We start from the raw sequence: 18,170 nt of genomic DNA on the forward strand, positions 1-18,170 counted from the left end.
CTCCCATGGTCAGAGGAAGACTGTAATTGGTCTTAACTAGTTCACATCATAGTAAATTGAAATCACTGACATTTTCAACATAGTTACCCAGTATGAAAAGTGAGAAAATGGTTCTCCAATTGGTTCCCTTGGATTAACCTCAGAACAGCACAATATAGTGAGAAGAGCATGAAAGTAAAAATCAAAAATGATGAAGGTTTAGTCCTTATTGTCCTCATCATTTATTATTTATTAAGTCACCATATATTCACAGCATGTTGCTGCATCTTAAGCAAGACAAAAAGCAGGGATGACAATAAGCTTTATGCATACTAGGGATTTTTCTACTAAAGAGTCAATTTACACCAGCAGGTAATCTCATTTGCAAAACTCATTGTCATCCTGCTTCAGCAGCCAATCAAATCACCCTGGGAAACTCCTGGCAAATTTTTATCTAGTTTTTTGACATCTGGACTTCCTTCTTCTCACTCCTCAAAAAGTTCTTACATAAAGCTCAGCACTGCTTAATAGAAACATAATGAAAGCTACATATGAAATTTTAATTTTCAGTTAATCAATAGAGTAGTTTACAGACAGCTGGGGGTATAGTTCAGCAGTAGAGCATGTACTTGGCATGCACAACACCCTGGGTTCAATACCCAGCACTGAAAAAGAACCCAACACAACAAAAATAAATGAAAAAGTAAATAACAGGCAAAATTAAGGTTAATCAGGTATTTTATTTAATCCATAGCATTTTCGGTTTAGCATGTTACCAATGTAAACTGATGAGTGAAGTATCTATTATCAGTATTTTCCACCCTAAGGCTTCAAAATCTCCCCGATATTTGATGCTTAGAACACACCTCAATAGGGACTAGCCACATTTTAAATGCTCAGTAATCACGTGTCATAAGTAGATACCATATTGAAAAGCTATCCAGGTCCAGCGCTTGGCAGGGTAACTACAAAGCAGAGTAAGAAAAATTATCTTAGTAACTCTCCATGGGAACACCTAAGAACACTGAACTAAAAATCACATCCTCGCACCTAGAGGGGGCAGGGAACCCTAGCAACAGAGTGACATCAGAGCAATGCAGTGGTTGTAAGAAAGGGAAAGGAGAGAGCTAGCACTTGGAAAAGAGGCATTTCTGGGAAGGACACCCTCTTCTCTCCTGTTTAATGTGGAACACAGAAATAGCTAATATATGTCTACACAAACGTTCGTAAGACACCATTCTCACAATCTCTTTATTCCAAATTACAAACGCTGATGTATTCTGTCATAGTATTGACTGTTATATTCTGCAGGGAAGAAGACATTGTGGTAAAGCAGGAAAACAGGCTTACCCATTTTGCTATTCTTTCTTATCCTCTATCTGTGTCTTGCAGGCCTTATGGGTGGTGGTGGAGAGCTGAATCATAAAAAAGACTATTCATCAAAAAACCTTCTGTGTTTTTCTACATTAATACCCAGCTAACTCCTAGTCAGAGTTTAGTCTTTTGCATCTAGAGATCTAGTTCTATTGCCTTCTATCCCTTCCACAGTTCTCCCTTCCCTGTGTGGACCACAGAGACTCCTTGGTCTATTGGACTAAAAGTGGAGGTTAAAAGATGCTGCCCTCCCTCTGCGCCACCCGCTCTACCCAATGAGTTTGCATGGCCTTTGCATACCCTCATAACTGCTTCTTATTCAGAAAAAATATGAGTAAGAATGCCACAACCAGCCCACTCCTCTTCTCGGAACAGACTGCAATCATCACGTCTTGCTGAAAACTTTCAACTTCACTTTCTATTCTCAGTGACTAGTTTCTCTGCAGCTAGTGCTTCCCATAGCATCTGCCCCCATTATGAAGACATAGTGCCATTCTCACCACCTCTGGTCTCCACTGATGACTCCATCCCTAGCAACTGAATTGACAGAAGGCCTGAGCATGGCATAAAACCACGAGAAGCAAGCATTTAACGTACTCAGTTATTTTCCTAGAGATCAGTTCTGAAACAAAATCATAAAATCACAGATTTTTTAAAAATATTCGAAGGTTTCCCTTCCTCTACCATAGATTTTATTTGAGCTGCAACTATGGTCTATACAGTGATTTCTATTGCCACTGATTTCTAAGCAACAACTCTGTTATACTAGGTGAGCTAGCTTTGGTGTTTAAGCCAATTACAACGTCTAGATCACCCATATCTCCCATTAATGTCCAGCTTGAATTAGTCTTTTCTGACCAATTGAAGAGAAAGTTACCTTTTCTGTAGAACCAGCAACTGCTCCATGCTTTTCAAACTATTTGTGCATACTAATCACCTGGAGGTCTTATTAAAAGGCCATTCAGTAGCTTTAGGGTGAGTCTGAGATTATATTTCTGAGAAGATCCCAAGAGCTGGGCTGCTGCAGGTCTGCAGGGTCCATGTTGAGCAGTAAAGCCACATCGTCACCATTAGTTCAACATCACTGAGCATGTATAGGACTTGCCTCCTGTCCTAGTTTGGAAACCTTCAGAACATATTCTTTCCCATATGTGTTTTTTTTTACTATGATTTTAAGAAGACATTTGTCAAGCCCATGAATAAAGGGTTATCACATTTATTTTCTTCGTTCTATTCTCAGCCACTGACAATACTGACCAAGTAATGATTTAGTCAGGAGCTTCCATTAACCCTGCACTTCATCATCCTAGCTGAATGTGAACCTGCCTGCGTTCCAGCTCTCTGCCCTCCCCTCAGTGGGATGGGAACTCAAATTCCACTCTTGAGCATTGCTATGAATATCTGACTAGGGAGAAATTATATATTATATATTAAAAATAAAATTCAAAAATAAATAAAATAAAATAAAATTCAAACCAGTTTCTCATCAGTTTTTCATTTTGAAGCATGAGAATCATGTTTTGCTTTCTTTGTCCTTGGTTTCAATTTCTCCCTACCTCTGGTACAGGCTGATCATCCTTAATCTGAAAAATTCTAAATCTGGAATGCTCCAAAATCCAAAACTTCTTGAGTGCCACCATAATGCCACAAGTGGAAAATTGAGACTTTCCACATTGGCAGCTTAATAAAGAGTAACACTGTACCATGCACAAAATTATTTAAAATAATATAAAATCACCTGAAGGCTATGTGTCTGAGGTATAAATGAAACACTAATAAATTCTATGTTGAGACTTGGGTCCTATCCTCAAGTTACCTTATTATGTAAATGCAAATATTCCAAAAATCCTCCAACATCCAACATCTGAAACCCTTCTGGTCCTGTCTTGAGTAAGGGATACCTAACCTATATTCATAAGCTTATTTCTAGCCATTGCTTGGAGGTGGTGACAACTAGTTTTTATTCTCCATTTGTAATGATGTGCCTTGGTCTTAACCCTCTGGATGCTGATTCCTTTCCTAGTTCTGATGACACAAAGCCTTCAGGTCAAATACCCTCAGACTGCACACCCTGCTGATATTCTCAGTATTATAAACCTGACCATTTTCACAACTCAGATTTTGTCTTCTTCAACCCATGGAACAAACCCACCTTAAAAGAACCTTGACTTGGCTGGTGAAGCCCTGCTGTAAGCTTTGTTGGGATGCATTTTATAATGAAAGTCAGTATAATTTTCCAACTCTTTTTACAAGGATGGAAAATTCACTCTCTAATTATAGTATAAAAGTCTCTATTTTTGTTCATTTCTCTCGTAGCCAAGTTTTTTTTTTCTTCCTCAAACTAATAGATGCATGCCTCAGGAATAACAACCTGGTTCCTATTAGCAGGTCAGAGAAGGAAATTCAGTGATATTTTCTAGAATATTTGAACATACTTGCTTGATAAAAAAACTTCAGGCTCCTTCCTCCTTACTAATTTGCTTCCAAACATATTTTGAAGTTAGTCTATATATCCTTGAACTATTATAATTTTTCAGAAATAGGAACACAACTAATACTTACATGCTCATTAAGACACTGTTAGGCTACCCACTCACATACAGAACTCATTTTTTTTTTTCAAGCCAGACCATCACGCCACCAAGAAAAAAAAAAACAAAAAACCACAGGGTATTTGTGACTCTTAATAGAAGTACATCCCCTGGAAATACAAAGCCCCATAGGACACTCTTATTAACTTAGGTTACAAAAACAGCTCCAACTATTATAAATTGTTTGGGAGAGTGTTCTGAAATTGACCTATATTTTAAAAGATGATTGCTCTTAAATTTACTTTTAAAAAATGGGCAATTAATTAATGAGCTGAAAATCTATCAAAAGAAAAGAATCCTTTAAAAAATTCTTTCCCCCTGTCTTTCTGAAAGATCATTTCCTCATTATTACTGTCACAATGATACAGTGACTATGCCATGAACTAATGACAGAAGTTATGGGAGATCATTTTTTTAATGGTTATGGTTTCAATAGCCCTCTTTGCTTTGATTATTGACTCTCCACTGCTTAAAAAATTAAAAAAAAAATTTAAAAAAGACCAGAAAAGCATTAAGTTTCAAACTGAGATCTCTAGTCATGGCTATTATTGAACAAGGAGGAGGAGGAGGAGGAGGAGGAGGAGGAGGAGGAGGAGAAGGAGCCCAAGGAGGAGAAGAGGGAGAAGGGAAGAGGAGAGGAGGAGGGGGGAGCAATAAAATGAGGGGAGAAGGAGTGGGAAGGAGAGGAGAGGGGAGAAGGAAGAGAGGAAAAGGAGTAAGTAGTCAAGGAAGTCTGACTGTTTCTTATATGGATGAAACCTCTCCTCTGTTGGTGTACAGAAAGGTGACTTTGTCCTTCTTAAATACAGTGTACTTGATGGGAAGTCAAACTGAAGTCAGCTCAAGTCTTTTTCAAGTCACAGCCACTGAAGATCCCACTTCATCTCTACATGCATGATGCTCCCTTTGACTCATCCTCACTCACCCCACACACAGCCCACTTCTCTGTTTGCACAAAAGGATTCCCCTGTCAGAGAAATATGGCATATGTATAAATTAAACAAAAGAAGTGGAACTGATTCAAACAGCCTGTTTATGAATCATGCAGATGAGAAAACACTTTGACATACTTAGTTCAGAAGACCTTAAAGGAGATGCTTCCAATTTTTAAAATTTTAAAAATATCGAATGTTGGGGTTCAAAATTGTTCAGCTTTAGAATGATTCCTAATACCCTAGAGTCCAGGTTATTCCCACTCAGGAAGGGTTAATGCCATGTTCTTTTCTACCAGACTGCAACAGATCCCTGTTCTTTAACAAGCATAGGTCTGTTGTATCTTTGTAAAGAGTTGAAATTCAATCTCCAGCAATATTAAATCAGCCACAGCACAACCCAAGACAAGCTTTTAATTTAAAAGCAAATCTAGCTCTGACAACAGTCTTCTCAATGACATAATGGATAGTTCTCTTAAAGCCTGGGAGGCATTGTTGTCATTTGCTAATCACAGCACTCCAGCTGGGCAACCGCACTACTGAAATGTAGATGATGATTTTGGACTTCTAAGTCTATCTGTATGTATTTTAGAATTAGTGATCAGTTTCAGTATGTGTTCTCATAAAAATGGTTTTGTGTCATCATAACTAAAATTCAGAAATGGCATAGAGTTAGTTGTATTACTGAAAAAAAAATCTAAAAGTTTCCATGCACAAATAATATCAGTTCCCGGGAATTTTGACACTAATAATAGCATCTTTGGAAACTCCTTTGGAAACCCCCTGTGATTTACAAAAACAGAAAGGCTCTATTGATAGCCCTGGAGGAACTCATGGACTTCCCAGTATATGATTGATGCTAATGAAATAATCTATAAGAACAGAATAAATTTGAAGACCTAGAAAAAAAACTGGTAAAGTTTTTTTTACAATCCACAAATAGAAAACTAAAACCCAGAAGGAGGAAACCAAAATCTCTAAACTTCAATGGCGTCACAAAAGCTGGGCTGTCATCTGCACACACAGTTACACACAACCCAGAACAGATGACCTGCCTGGTCTGCACAACAAAGTGGCCAAATCATCTCTTCTGACACTCAACTTAGTCCAGTTTCCTAAAGGACTAATGTCACTCTAATAAAGCTCCATCACTGGGAATCTAACTATAGCCCTCTCCTGTTTTAGGATTAGAAAAGGTCTAATGATGTCCTTCAAACTCCCTGATTTATTTCTATTTTAACACTTTTTTAGGCAATCAGTAAACAGTATTGGCTCTGTGCACACACAGATGTGGGATTCAGTTTTATGATAATGTGACTATAAACTATAAGTAGGTGGATAGAAGCATAAAAAACCCTTAATAATTCTGGATATAAGCAGATTCTCAAATATTCAAGCATAGGTAAGAGTTGAATGAAAACTATCTATCCTAAAGCTTCTCCGGTCTGACTACACTGTTTGGCAAAATCAGTAATGCAAAGCAAGATGCACTTCTCTCTCAAAGGTTGACTAGAACTTCATGAAATTTAGCCTAATATCACCAGGCATGGTGGTTCACACCTAATTACAGAGATTTGGGAGGCTGAGACAGGAGAATTATGAGTACGATGCCAGTGTCAGCAACTTAAGGAGGCCTAAGCAACTCAGCGAGACCCTGTCTCTAAAAAAAATACAAAAAAAAACGGCTGGGAATGTTGCTCAGTGGTTCAGTAGTTAAGTCATACTATAGTGATACAAGCAATACTCATGTTTATAGCAGCACAATTCACCATAGCCAAACTATGGAACCAGCCCAGATATCTATCAATGAATGAATGAATGAATGGTTAAAGAAAATATGGTATATAAACACAATGGATTTTATTTAGCTATAAAAAAATAAAATTGTGTCATTTGCAGAAAAATAGATGGTACTTGAGAACATTAAGTAAATAAGCCAAACTCAGAAGGTCTTAGGTGCTCTCTCGTATCTAGAGGGTAGAGAGAAAAAAGTCGGGGGTGGGGAAGGTGGTGCAGGGATATTTCATGAAAACCAAAGAGAAATCAGTAGAATAGAGGAAAAGAACCAAGAGAAGAGCCCAGGGAAGGAAAGGGAAAACACTGGGGAATGATATTGGCCAGATTACCTTGTTACATTATGTGCATGTATGAACAGGTAACAACAAATTCCACCATTATGCATGTTATGGTTTGGATATGAGATGTCTTCCTAAAGCTCTCTTGTGAGATAATGCAAGAAGTTTCAGAGAAGAAACAACTGGGCCATGAAAGACTTAATCCAATCAATGAATCAATCACCTGATGGGATTAGTTGGGTGGTGATTGAAGGCAAGTGGGGTGTGGCTGGAGTAAATAGGGTTTTGGGGGCGTAGCTTTGAGGTATATATTTGTATCTGGTAAGTGAAGATCTCCCTCTGTTGCCTAATCATTATAGGAGTCGCTTCCCTCTGCCAACTTCTCTTCCTTGATGTTCAGCCTCACCTCCAGTCCCAAAGAATGGAGCCCGCCTTCTATGAACCAAAACTCTTAACCTGTGAGCCCTCAAATAAACCTTTCCACCTCTACAATTGTGCTGGTCAGGTCTTTTAGTCAAGGCAGCGTGTAAAAGCTGATGAAAACAATGTACAACTATGATGCACCAATAAAAATGTGGAAAAAAAATGAGAGAAAGATTTGTTTTACCTTTCTAGATAAAATTGCACTTTTTCTGATTCACTATACCAGAAGAAACTCAAAGATGCAACCAAACAGCAAGTTTAGCTACATGATCATAAAGAAAAAAAGAATGCAGTTTTATTCACAGAACCTTAAATATTCACTAAGTATACATTCATATATATTAAGTTTCACAACAAATAAGACAACTCTATGAGGATCTGCCCATAGAATTACTTTTTGACCAGCTATGACATCAGCAATCATAGACATCAAGGAATGAAGTCACTTGTTATTGTGGTCAGAATCATGCAATGTCATTCAAGAACATATTTGCTATTGAGAATTGCTGAATCTGATGTTTCCCCAAATCCAATAACACAATAGAAATATCTTATAAGATCACACAAATATTTTCTCATAGCTATCATCATATAGTACCTTATATTCCATGATGCATAATAATTTTAAATACAAATCTAATCCCTAGTCTTGCTTTCAGAGATCTAATTAGTCTGCCATGCAAATTCCTAAAGCAAGTTAAAGAAATGAGTTAATCAGATGAGCCAGTGAATGCATATAAAGATAATCAATGCACATATCAGTGACCCAGTTATTGGTGCTATTAAGTTTGGAAGAAGACTATCTAAAACCATAAAATACAGAACATATTTAATAGCAAGTTGTACACTTAAATATTCAATCACTAAGGAAAATTTTGTAAATGACATAGCAAAAACATTCAAAGCCACTGCCCCAGGGATTTATGGACACCATTCAAAACGGAGACTATATATTTGTATTGATACTGTACTCAACTTCTCTGTTAAGATAGTCTGAAATTATGTGCATGTGGGGGGTGGGAGTAAGTAGAAATTTTTTTCACTTTTGTGAAGCAAAGAGTTGATGGTTCAAGTGAATGGAAACGATTTACAACTTTTCTGCGAATTATTTCAAAGGTACCTCATAGACATAGCCACCATATAGATTCAGGTGGAAATTATTCCAATTCATACAGAAAATTCAAGTAAATGCACAAGGAGTTGTCTGATTTCATGTAGATTTATGCCTACCAGTTAACTCAAAGATTTAAATACCAAACCCAGCACTCAGGGGTATTTTATGGATTTTCGATGCTCTAGAGACACTGGATTCAAAAACCAATGAATAGATTTCAAAGTGATACAACTGCAGTATTGCAAGAAAAATGCCTTCTGTTTCTTTCACCCACAAAAAGAAAAATTTAGTCTGCTATGTTTAGAGCAGCATGTAATGATAAAGTTTTTGTAATGAAATCTCAGAGCTGGAAGATGATCTTATAGTGTAACCTTTTGTACGATAAAATCCCTCTACTACATCATTACCTAATTTTTCAAACTATTCTGGTACACCTGAATGATAAGAATTTAGTGCTTCAAAAAGTCTTAGTTGATCTATGATATCTCTTATTACTTAAAAATTCTTTCTTACATCACCTCAAATATCTTTCCTATAGGTCTCATCCATGTTTGTTTTGTTTTGTTTTAGTGCAGCTTTGTTTCTTTGCTTGGGGTTTTATTTCCTCTTTGATTATTTGCAATGTTGGGGATGGAACTGGGCTTCATGCATGCTAGTTTAGTGCCTGATCACTAAGCTACATCCCCAACTCTAGTACCATTCTTGTGCATCAGAGGGCTTACATCCCTTGTGCATCAGAGGGCTTACATAAAACTCCAATGCCTCTACCACATTGTGATCCTTAAGCCCTTCTAGAGTGATTTCAAGTCTTCAGACTTTTCTTCTACTTTTAATTTTCCTCAGTCCCATCAACCATTTTTCCTATTGCTTTTTCTTCTTCCATATATGTCTTAAATTCTAACCTAGAATCTGCCCAAAACTATGTGACCTAAAGCATATAGCATTTAAAATTCTGTCTCAACTTCCAGATATGCAAAATGAAAGCAGTAACTCAAAGGTTATTCTGAGGATCAAATAAAAGATAGAGCAAGCTCTCTGGAAATTTGAAAGTAGTGCAGAAATATAAGGATCAGGAAACCTAAATTTCAACAAGGTAAAGAATATGGTATGTGTACGGCACAAGGTTTGATTTCCAGCACCACATATAATTAAGCAAATAAAATAAAGGCCCATCAACAGCTGTGTGTGTGTGTGTGTGTGTGTGTGTGTGTGTGTGTGTGTGTATAAAAGACCACTGTATCCTAAGGAAAATCTCTTCAAAGAGCTGGGTGTGGTGGCCCACACTTGTAATCCCAGTTGCTCAGGAGGCTGAGGCAGGAGGACCAAAAGTTTGAGGCCAGCCTGTACTTAGTGGGAATCTAATCAAATTAGCAAGATCGTGTTTCAAAAATTAAAGAGTACTGGGGATGTAGTTCAGTGGCAAAGTGCCCCTGGGTTCAATCCCAGTACCAATAAATAAATAAACTTTTGCCCAAGATTTTACTTTCAAATAGATAAAGTTAAACATTTCAACCAATTTGTTTTTTGGATAAACAACTCTCTACCATGTTGGATCTATTTATATGCCCCAGTACCATCCAATCTCAAATCCTGTGTGGTCAATATGCTTTTATGGTGGAAGAGATATGACTGAGTCAGAGAGGCATTAATCCTCAATGACATCTTTCAGCTTTCTGCTATTTTGTGAACAAAACAATGTGGTAACGCTTTCGTTACCCTGCACTCCTTATAATCCTCAAAGTCTCCTCTATGTCTTCAGAATAAAAATCTAAATTATTTCCATTATCTTGCCCAAGAAATACTCCATCCTCATGGCTGGCTGCTCTCCCTCACCCATATTTGGAGCATAAGCAGGTAACCCATCTTGTTCTTTTTCGCCTCCTTGTCTTGATGCTCTATTGTGCTCAGGGCTCTAAAGTCAATGTCCTATGTCATTCAAGTGCAGCTTTTTCTTATCCTTCAAACCTTCCTATAGATATCACCTTATCCAGAGTGTATTACCCGAACCACCAATGTGGTTTGTGTTTCCTGTTTCTATCATAGAGCTTATTCTTATATTGAAATTATTTAGCTTTCTGTCTTGCTCACTAGGCTCACCATAGATTCCCAGAAAAGAAGTGTATCTTACTCAGCTTGAAATACATAGTAGCTAACACAGTGCCTTGCATGTAGTGGGCACTCAATATGTATGTTCAATGAATAAAGTAATTAATATTTACAGAGAGGGAACAAAAATATGCAGAAAATAGACATTTGATGAAAAAAAGCAAATGGCACCAGTCTTGCCTAACCCATCAGAATCCAGGACTGATTCAGAATCAATAGAGCATCTTTAGTTCTATATCCTCCCTATTTTTCTACCCATTGCTTTCCTCTAGAACCTCAACTATTTGCAAATAACTAAGCAGTTTAACCATTAACCCCAATACAAGATCATGTTTCTTTGCTGAAATTTGATGCAAAAAGCTTAGTGTGACCATCTGGTATAGTAAGGAAAACACTGGACTTAAGTGTCAGACCATTTGTCCCTATTCTATCATTTGACTAATGGTGTGTTACTGGAAAGATACCCCAACCAGCCTAAAATGCAGCTCCCTTTCCTATTTGATCATCCTTAGTAAAGTTAAATTCTTGTTGTTGTTGTTGTTGTTTAAATACATTCTTATCCAAGTTGGCAATTGGAAGTAGCCAATTGAGCCAGAAAGAACTCAGACTTTAGGATATGACAAGCTTAACTCTGAATCCTAACTATACCACCACACAATAACTGGGTGATCCTGGGCAAGTTACCTAAATCTCTGAGGTCGTTTTCTCATATGTAAAGATACTAATAATTTCCTCTTGAGTTATTGTAAAACTTAGATGAGATAAGGAGTGAAAAAAAACACTTATAGATTTTTCAAATACCAAATAAGATTGTTGTCATTATTCTTGTTTGGGCAGATTTAATAAAGGTATAGAACAATGTTTCTCAGAGGCTTTGTATTCCACATAATTACAAGCTTATTTAATAGATGTTACCTCAAAAATTATTGACAACTGCACATGAGCACTAAGAAGTCATGCTATAAGAAAAGCATTTAACTTTTTGACCTATCATTTTCTCTACTTATTTGAACATGGGACACCCTTTAATAGCAAGGGTAGAATAGCAAGTACAGTAAGAGTCTTTATCACCTTTCACTATAGAGATTCTCAAAGAAAGACCAATATACCAAAAATGGTGAAAACCCTCCTGACTCTGCATCCATTAATGGGCTTATTCTTTACAGTGTTCATATTTCCTAGAAAAAATAAATAAATAGGTACATATATACATAGGAAAATGTCAGATAGAATTGTGAGAGTAAATTTAATAAATATTGAAGGAAAAAACATTTAGAAACAACTTGTCATGGGCATGGGGGCTATAAACTGTCCTACTTGGGCATTTCTGATCCCCATTGGCTAAACTTCACTCTTAGTAATTTCTGGAATCATAGGAAAAGATAAATAAAGAAACACAGCTTCTAATTCACTTGCAGGCACAGATCAGTTAAAGTCATAATTGCTCTTTTTACATGACAGCAGAAGTTCACTTCATTATTTCAAATGGCTCTTTCTCAGTATTACCTCCTGTGACTTTAAAAGCCGCCATTAATTTCCCATTAGTAAACTTTAATTAAAATGAATATGTATCATTGCTTTCAGCAGTTGCATTTGTAATACATGGAAAAATACATGCAAATGTTGCCCACAAAGTTACAAATGGCTCATTTCTGTACAAGCAAACACTTTGATGTTATTTCAAAAGATTTTATCCACAGAAAGCTTTTAGAATCTAACCTTTCCCTAAAAGAACTAGAATTTTATGTAAATACAATGAACAGTTACCAACCTAGTTAAAATCTATTTTATTGATCCCAGAAAGTAGCATGTTAAAACATGAATAATGACCTCTGAGCTTTGAACCCACTCAGTACCTTGGTATTTCTGCAATATTTGTGTGCAGTGCATTGAAAAGGAAAGCTAGAAGGGGCAGAAGAATACGTCTAATTGAAGGTCTCATAGTGGTCTAAGATGTTGGATTATGTCTAATGCAATAATCTGAGATGAGTCACATTTCACCATCTTATCATCAAAGATGCTTCTTCCCCAAAGTTTCCATTCAAATATTCAACACTCAGAGAAATTGGAACATATTAGAATGTATCTGAATGTTAAATTTCATAAGCTTTCTTATCCCTTTGCAATTTCTTTTATTAGGTCAAAAATTTTTATAAACATTATTTATAAAGAGAAAATGAGGCTGATGAGTCTTAGATCATGCTTGCATCAAGTTACCCTGGCATCCCCAAAATATGTCAGCCAGAATTCAATAGCAGTTAAAGGAGATGATAATCCAGGTTTCCATACTAAACACATCATTCTGAAAATGTTCACAAACATCTGATAATATTTCTAATAATAATAATACTTCTGCCTCTAATGAGAATACCACAGAAATGCGTAACAAAAACGGAGCCACATATTCCTGCAAGGGTTAGGTCACTTAATGCCTTTGGCTGGCAGACTGTGTTTTTCTCTCTGTATTCAACCTTACCCTTCCATTGCTTTTCCCCTTTGATATCTATTCTGTAAGGACAGTTGGTCCAGTGGCTGTGGTCTCACTAAGATGTTTGTCGGCCTTTATCTTTTCCTAATTATTTCCCATTTTCTGCATATTACTTCCTGAGAAAATTGAGCATCGTTTCTCATTTTTAGAAGATTCAGTACATACAACATAAAGCAACGTATTCATTGACAGAATTTGATAGATTTTCAAAATGTATCGATGTGTAGAAAAAATTCATAGTTTTTAATTAATAGAACTGAGAAGTACTTGCATTATACTATATATTTGCATATCAAGAAACTTTAAAGGCAACTTTAAAAGGAATCTTGCATAAAGTTTGAAAAAGTTAACAAATGAAATTGTAAGCCTCATTTACCACATTATCAGATTAAAATGCTAATCATCTGCATAGCAGTCATAAATAATTTCAGTAATTAAATCAAGGGTTCTAGTTCTTCATCATACATGAAGAAGAGCATCAAGCAATAAGCCTTCCCAACAGACATCTATGGAAAATAGAGCTATCGCATTTAACCTACATTCCAAGAGTCCTTTGACTGCAAAATATAGATGTTTCCAATGTCAATCTGACTGCATAACATACAACACTTTTCCAGAAAGTATCTGCTTAATTTTTTGTTTTTTTTTTTACAATGTGGGAAGTCTCCAACTTTGGCAATGTTTATTCTGGTTTACAAACTACTGGTCCTAAGAAGGTGGTGAAACCATCATACTTGCTGGATGAAAATGCTTCTGTTCGTAATAAACCAAAAGAAGTGTGTTTTCCATTCCACAAACCCTGAGTTGTGTTCAAGCAGGTACTTTGGTATAGTTAATGACTTACATTTTATCACAAAAACACATAAAAATAAAATTTAAGAAGAACACTAGATTAGCAGAGTGCTGTCCCATATTGGTACACTTTCTAGGAAGTTTCCACATGTTACTTATACTATAGATTTACTAACTCATTCTAAAACCATAAAAGCTCTGGATGTTAGCATCTAAATAATTCCACATACATAACTTTTGGAGATGTTCAATACTGTTTGCAAAACCTACTAAAACAAGAGTCAAAAGAACACATTCCTGAGCATACTGTTACAATATCCATAAATCAATGGAATGGTTGATATGTCCCTGTCTAACAAGTTTAGGCTTATATTTAAGTTTGCCTTTGGAAGTGATATATATATCATATCACATCTAAGAAGATCTGGTAGATAAGATACTAAGTAGCAAAGCAGCCAGTGAAGATACAAAGTACAAATAAAGTTTATAGGACACACCAAGGGTTCTCATTCACATGAAAAAAAAAACAGATATGGGGATATTGCAAGATAATCAGAAGGTGCAACATATAAGTAAGTCTGGGCCTGTAAAATGTACTTACTCATGCTTGGAGATATGTATGCTTCTATATGACAAGTTAAGTGCTTTTTTTGTGCTTTACTTTAAATATAGTACTTCTCTAGCAGTGGTGATTAAAATGTGGGTACTTTTGAGTGATGACAACTCCCATCTAAATAGAATTGGTAATTTTTCCAAAGGAACAACAACAACAAAAAATCCTGATTGCAACACTGACATCAAATTCAACATAATAAAAACATTTTAAAAGACCTTACCAGAATCCTCTACTACTCACTGAAAATGGGGAGGGGGAAGGTTGTAGCATATGAAGAGAGAGAGAAGCAAGTGAGGCAGTGGGAAGACATTAGGGATGAGGTGATTAAAACCACTTTGCTGCCCTTCCTTCGTTTCTCACTCCCCTCCCACTCTAGGCTGATTTAAAAAATTCTTAAAACTACAAGCCCCATTTAAACACACACACATAAACACACACAACAACAACAGCAACTGAAAGAGTGTGACTAGGGTAACCACCACAACAATCCTGAACGATTTTCGTGCAAAAGCAAAGCAGTGGGGATGTAGTAGCAGCAGTGACTCTCCCTTGTCCCCCACCCCTGATACGGTACCTCCAGATTTGCCCGAGCTGCAAGATGTGGATGAGTGACTGCAGGAGCCAGATGCAGAAGGAGCAGGACGCAGACCTGTGTTTGCCGCTGGCCCGGGTGGCCCCGCTGCTGTTGCTGTTAGTGGCGGTGATGTTGCTTTTGCTGGCGTTGGATGCTTGTCTTTGCGGTGTGGAAGGACGAGCCTCGCCTTCCCCAGCTGCAGACCCACCGCTGACCACGGTCTTGCAATCCGCTCCAGACTGCGGGCAGCTGGAGGCAGTGGCCGTGGTGCTGTCCTCGGTGCTGAAATCGTGCACAAACCAGCGGAAGCTGAACACTTGCACTGAGAGCGAGCCGAGCACCACGAAGAAGAGCGTGAGCCCGAACCACCAGCGCTGGCCGCGCAGGTAATAGTCCACGGCGAGCCAGATGTCCGTGCCCACGTCCGCGAAGTACACGGCCACCGCGGCCAGGATCCAGAGGCAGTCCCACAGCGAGTAGCGCCGCTGCTCCCTGCCCAGGCGCAGGCACAGCGCCGCCGAGCCCGCCCCGCTGCCTCCACCCGGGCCGCCAGCGCCGCCGCCCGAGCCGCCTGAGCCCCCAGAGCCACCGCTCCCGGAGCAGCAGCAGCAGCAGCGTGAGCAGCCGCTGCCGTCCGGGCAGCAGCCTCCCCCGGCTGCCTCCTCGTCCTCGGCTCCGGACCCCGACGGCAAGCCTGGAGCCAATGCCTGCACCGAGCCCGAGTGGTCCGAGTTCTGCAGCGGGGTGAATGCCACGTCGCTGCTCTTCTTCATTTTCAGCCTCCCGTCTGACTTAGCGGCCATGATGCCTCCAAACCGAAGGAGAGCCCTCCTTTATCTGACACCTTTCCCCGCTGTCTCCTCCTCCCGCCACCTCCTCTGCTCACCCCGGCTTCCCTCCCAGGCGGCGCGGCTCTCCCTCCTCCTGCTCCTGCGCCGGCTCGCCTGCCGCCCGCCGCCGCCCGCCGGGCTGGGCGCTGGGCCGGGCTAGCGGCGCGCCTCGGGCCGGCAGGAGCGCCGCCTGGCTGCCTGCGCGGAGCCAAGCTGCTCACAGCGCCCCGCGCGCGCCCCTGCCCGCCGCCTCCTCTCCTCGCCGTCCTGGCCCCGCGGCTGCCGCCCGAGCCGCCACCGCCGCCAGCAGCAGGAGCAGCAGCGGCCGCCGCGGCGCTCCTCGGACCTGCACATTCCTCTCCTCCCCTCACGCGCGCTCCCTCCTCCCGCTTCCTCTCCTCCACCAGCTGACTCCGAGGGAGAGGATGACCTCATCCCTTCCCTTCCAGCTGCCGCCGCTCCCACCCCGACTCGGGAGGGGCGAGGGAGGAGGAGGGCCCCGGAGGAGGGGCCGGGACCGAGAGGAGCGGCAGTCGGGTGGGGGGACTGGTCTGGTTGGTCCCCCGGGCACGGAGCCACAGCGAGGTGCGAGAGGGAGACGGTCGAAGGCCCCCGGCTCGCGGGATTTTGGAGAACACTGGGTGGATTTGATCGACATCGGGGGAGGGGTAGGAGCCGTGAAGAGTGGAGGGGTCCTCTGGTCCAGCCAGTGCAGAGGACGAAGAGTGGGCACGGACGGGCGTGGCAGTGGCGAGGGGCCAGGAGGTGCAGGCCTCTTTGTATTCCGTTCCAAGCCCTGGCACTTGGGAGACGGGCTAGATGTGGGACTGGAGCTAGCGAGGGTTAAGAGAACAGGTTTAACTCGGATGCTTGGTCCCCAAACGCTGGCAGCCCTAGTTGGCATGTCAGGCTTTGCAGTTTGTAGGAGGATAAAGGCGTGCAGGGACTGAGGAAAGAGCCGGGATTCGCATGAGAGGCGACCGGCAGGCGGGACCTATGGGAACCCCAAGCCCGCGCCCTCGGGGAAAGGAGCGGACAGCGGAGGGCTCTGGGCTTCTCCTGCCAGCGGGACGCTGGGAAGTGAAAAGGCGCTCCGGGATCCGCAGCGCAGACCCAAGCTGCGGGATTCCTGCTGCTGGGAAGCAGTGGAGCCGTCAGGAGCCACCGCCAGGCAGGTGGGAAACGCGCACCCCTGGTGGAAGCTCGGAGCGGCAGGGCAAAGGGGCGCGGCTGGCAACAGCGGGAAACCGGTGTCAGCCCCGCCCCCGGCCCACAGGCAGGGAGTGGCAGAGCTGGAAGCTGGCGCCACCTCCACTACTCCAAAACTAGAATCACCTTGTCTTAAAGCTATAAGGGTGCAGACTAACCATGTGGTCTCACAACTCTAGAAATGACTCAAATTAATGTAATCTGTGATCCGAGCGGTACACCAAATTAGATATTAGAATAACGTGTTACAGTATTTAAAGATGATGAAAACCCCAACAAAATATAGAATCTTTGACTTTTTAAATAATAATAAAATATAGTAGGTTATGAGTTGTCCCTCTTCACTTTTACAAATGGGAAGGAGAGAAGTATGCAATCCTTAAATTATACTGTACCTCACATACTTTAAGACCAGAGGAAACTAAGGTGTTACCCTGCCACTTAGAGAACCAGTTATTCTTTATAGATCAGTAGCATAGCATCCCAAGCCCATCACTCCTTTCCTTGAGGTGGGCGCCAAGTGAGTTGCCTCTAATGCATAATGCCATTCTTAATTAGTAGCATTATGAAGTGAAGTCCATGAATGAGAAATGGTCACTGCAGGGCTGGGGTTGTGGCTCAGTGGTAGAGCATTTGCCTAGCACGTGCAAGGCCCTGGGTTCGATCCTCAGCACCACATAAAAACAAATAAAATAAAGGTATTGTGTCCAACTACAATTAAAAAGTAAACAAAAAAAAGAGAAAAGAAATGATCACTGCATACAACTTGTGCTGTATCTCATCTGCTATTTTGGTGATCAACCTTGACAAAATAGAATTTTTGCTCCACCCTTTATCGTCAAGACTGGTGCCCAGGGCCCAGTCTTCACCTGTCATTCTGATAGAGGGTGTTGGGCCACAAAGCCCATAAATAATTGCATGGAATGTACAAATCCATTATTGCTAGCTAAAGGCAGGGGCAAGTGATTGCTGAGAGACAACACAATACTACTGAGCTACTTAGATGCCAGACAGAAGGTTATATATTTGAATCCAGCTTTAAAATTGGGCCCTCTTGGATTAGGAAA

The 18,170-nt window shown here is 40.5% G+C and overlaps 1 protein-coding gene across 2 annotated transcripts in view; it reads right to left on the minus strand.

The window, feature by feature from the left end:
- Xkr4 (XK related 4) overlaps positions 1 to 16,479 on the minus strand; it is a 413,696-nt gene extending 397,217 nt beyond the window's left edge. For both annotated transcript variants that reach the window (XM_005322917.5, XM_040294052.2), the window contains exon 1: positions 15,065 to 16,479. In XM_005322917.5, the coding sequence (XP_005322974.1) occupies positions 15,065 to 15,867 (803 nt within the window). In that variant the 5' untranslated portion in view covers positions 15,868 to 16,479. The remainder of the gene's footprint in view (positions 1 to 15,064) is intronic.
- Positions 16,480 to 18,170: the final 1,691 nt, after the last annotated feature.

Source organism: Ictidomys tridecemlineatus, chromosome 7, assembly GCF_052094955.1.
Source record: "Ictidomys tridecemlineatus isolate mIctTri1 chromosome 7, mIctTri1.hap1, whole genome shotgun sequence".
NCBI lineage: Eukaryota > Metazoa > Chordata > Mammalia > Rodentia > Sciuridae > Ictidomys > Ictidomys tridecemlineatus.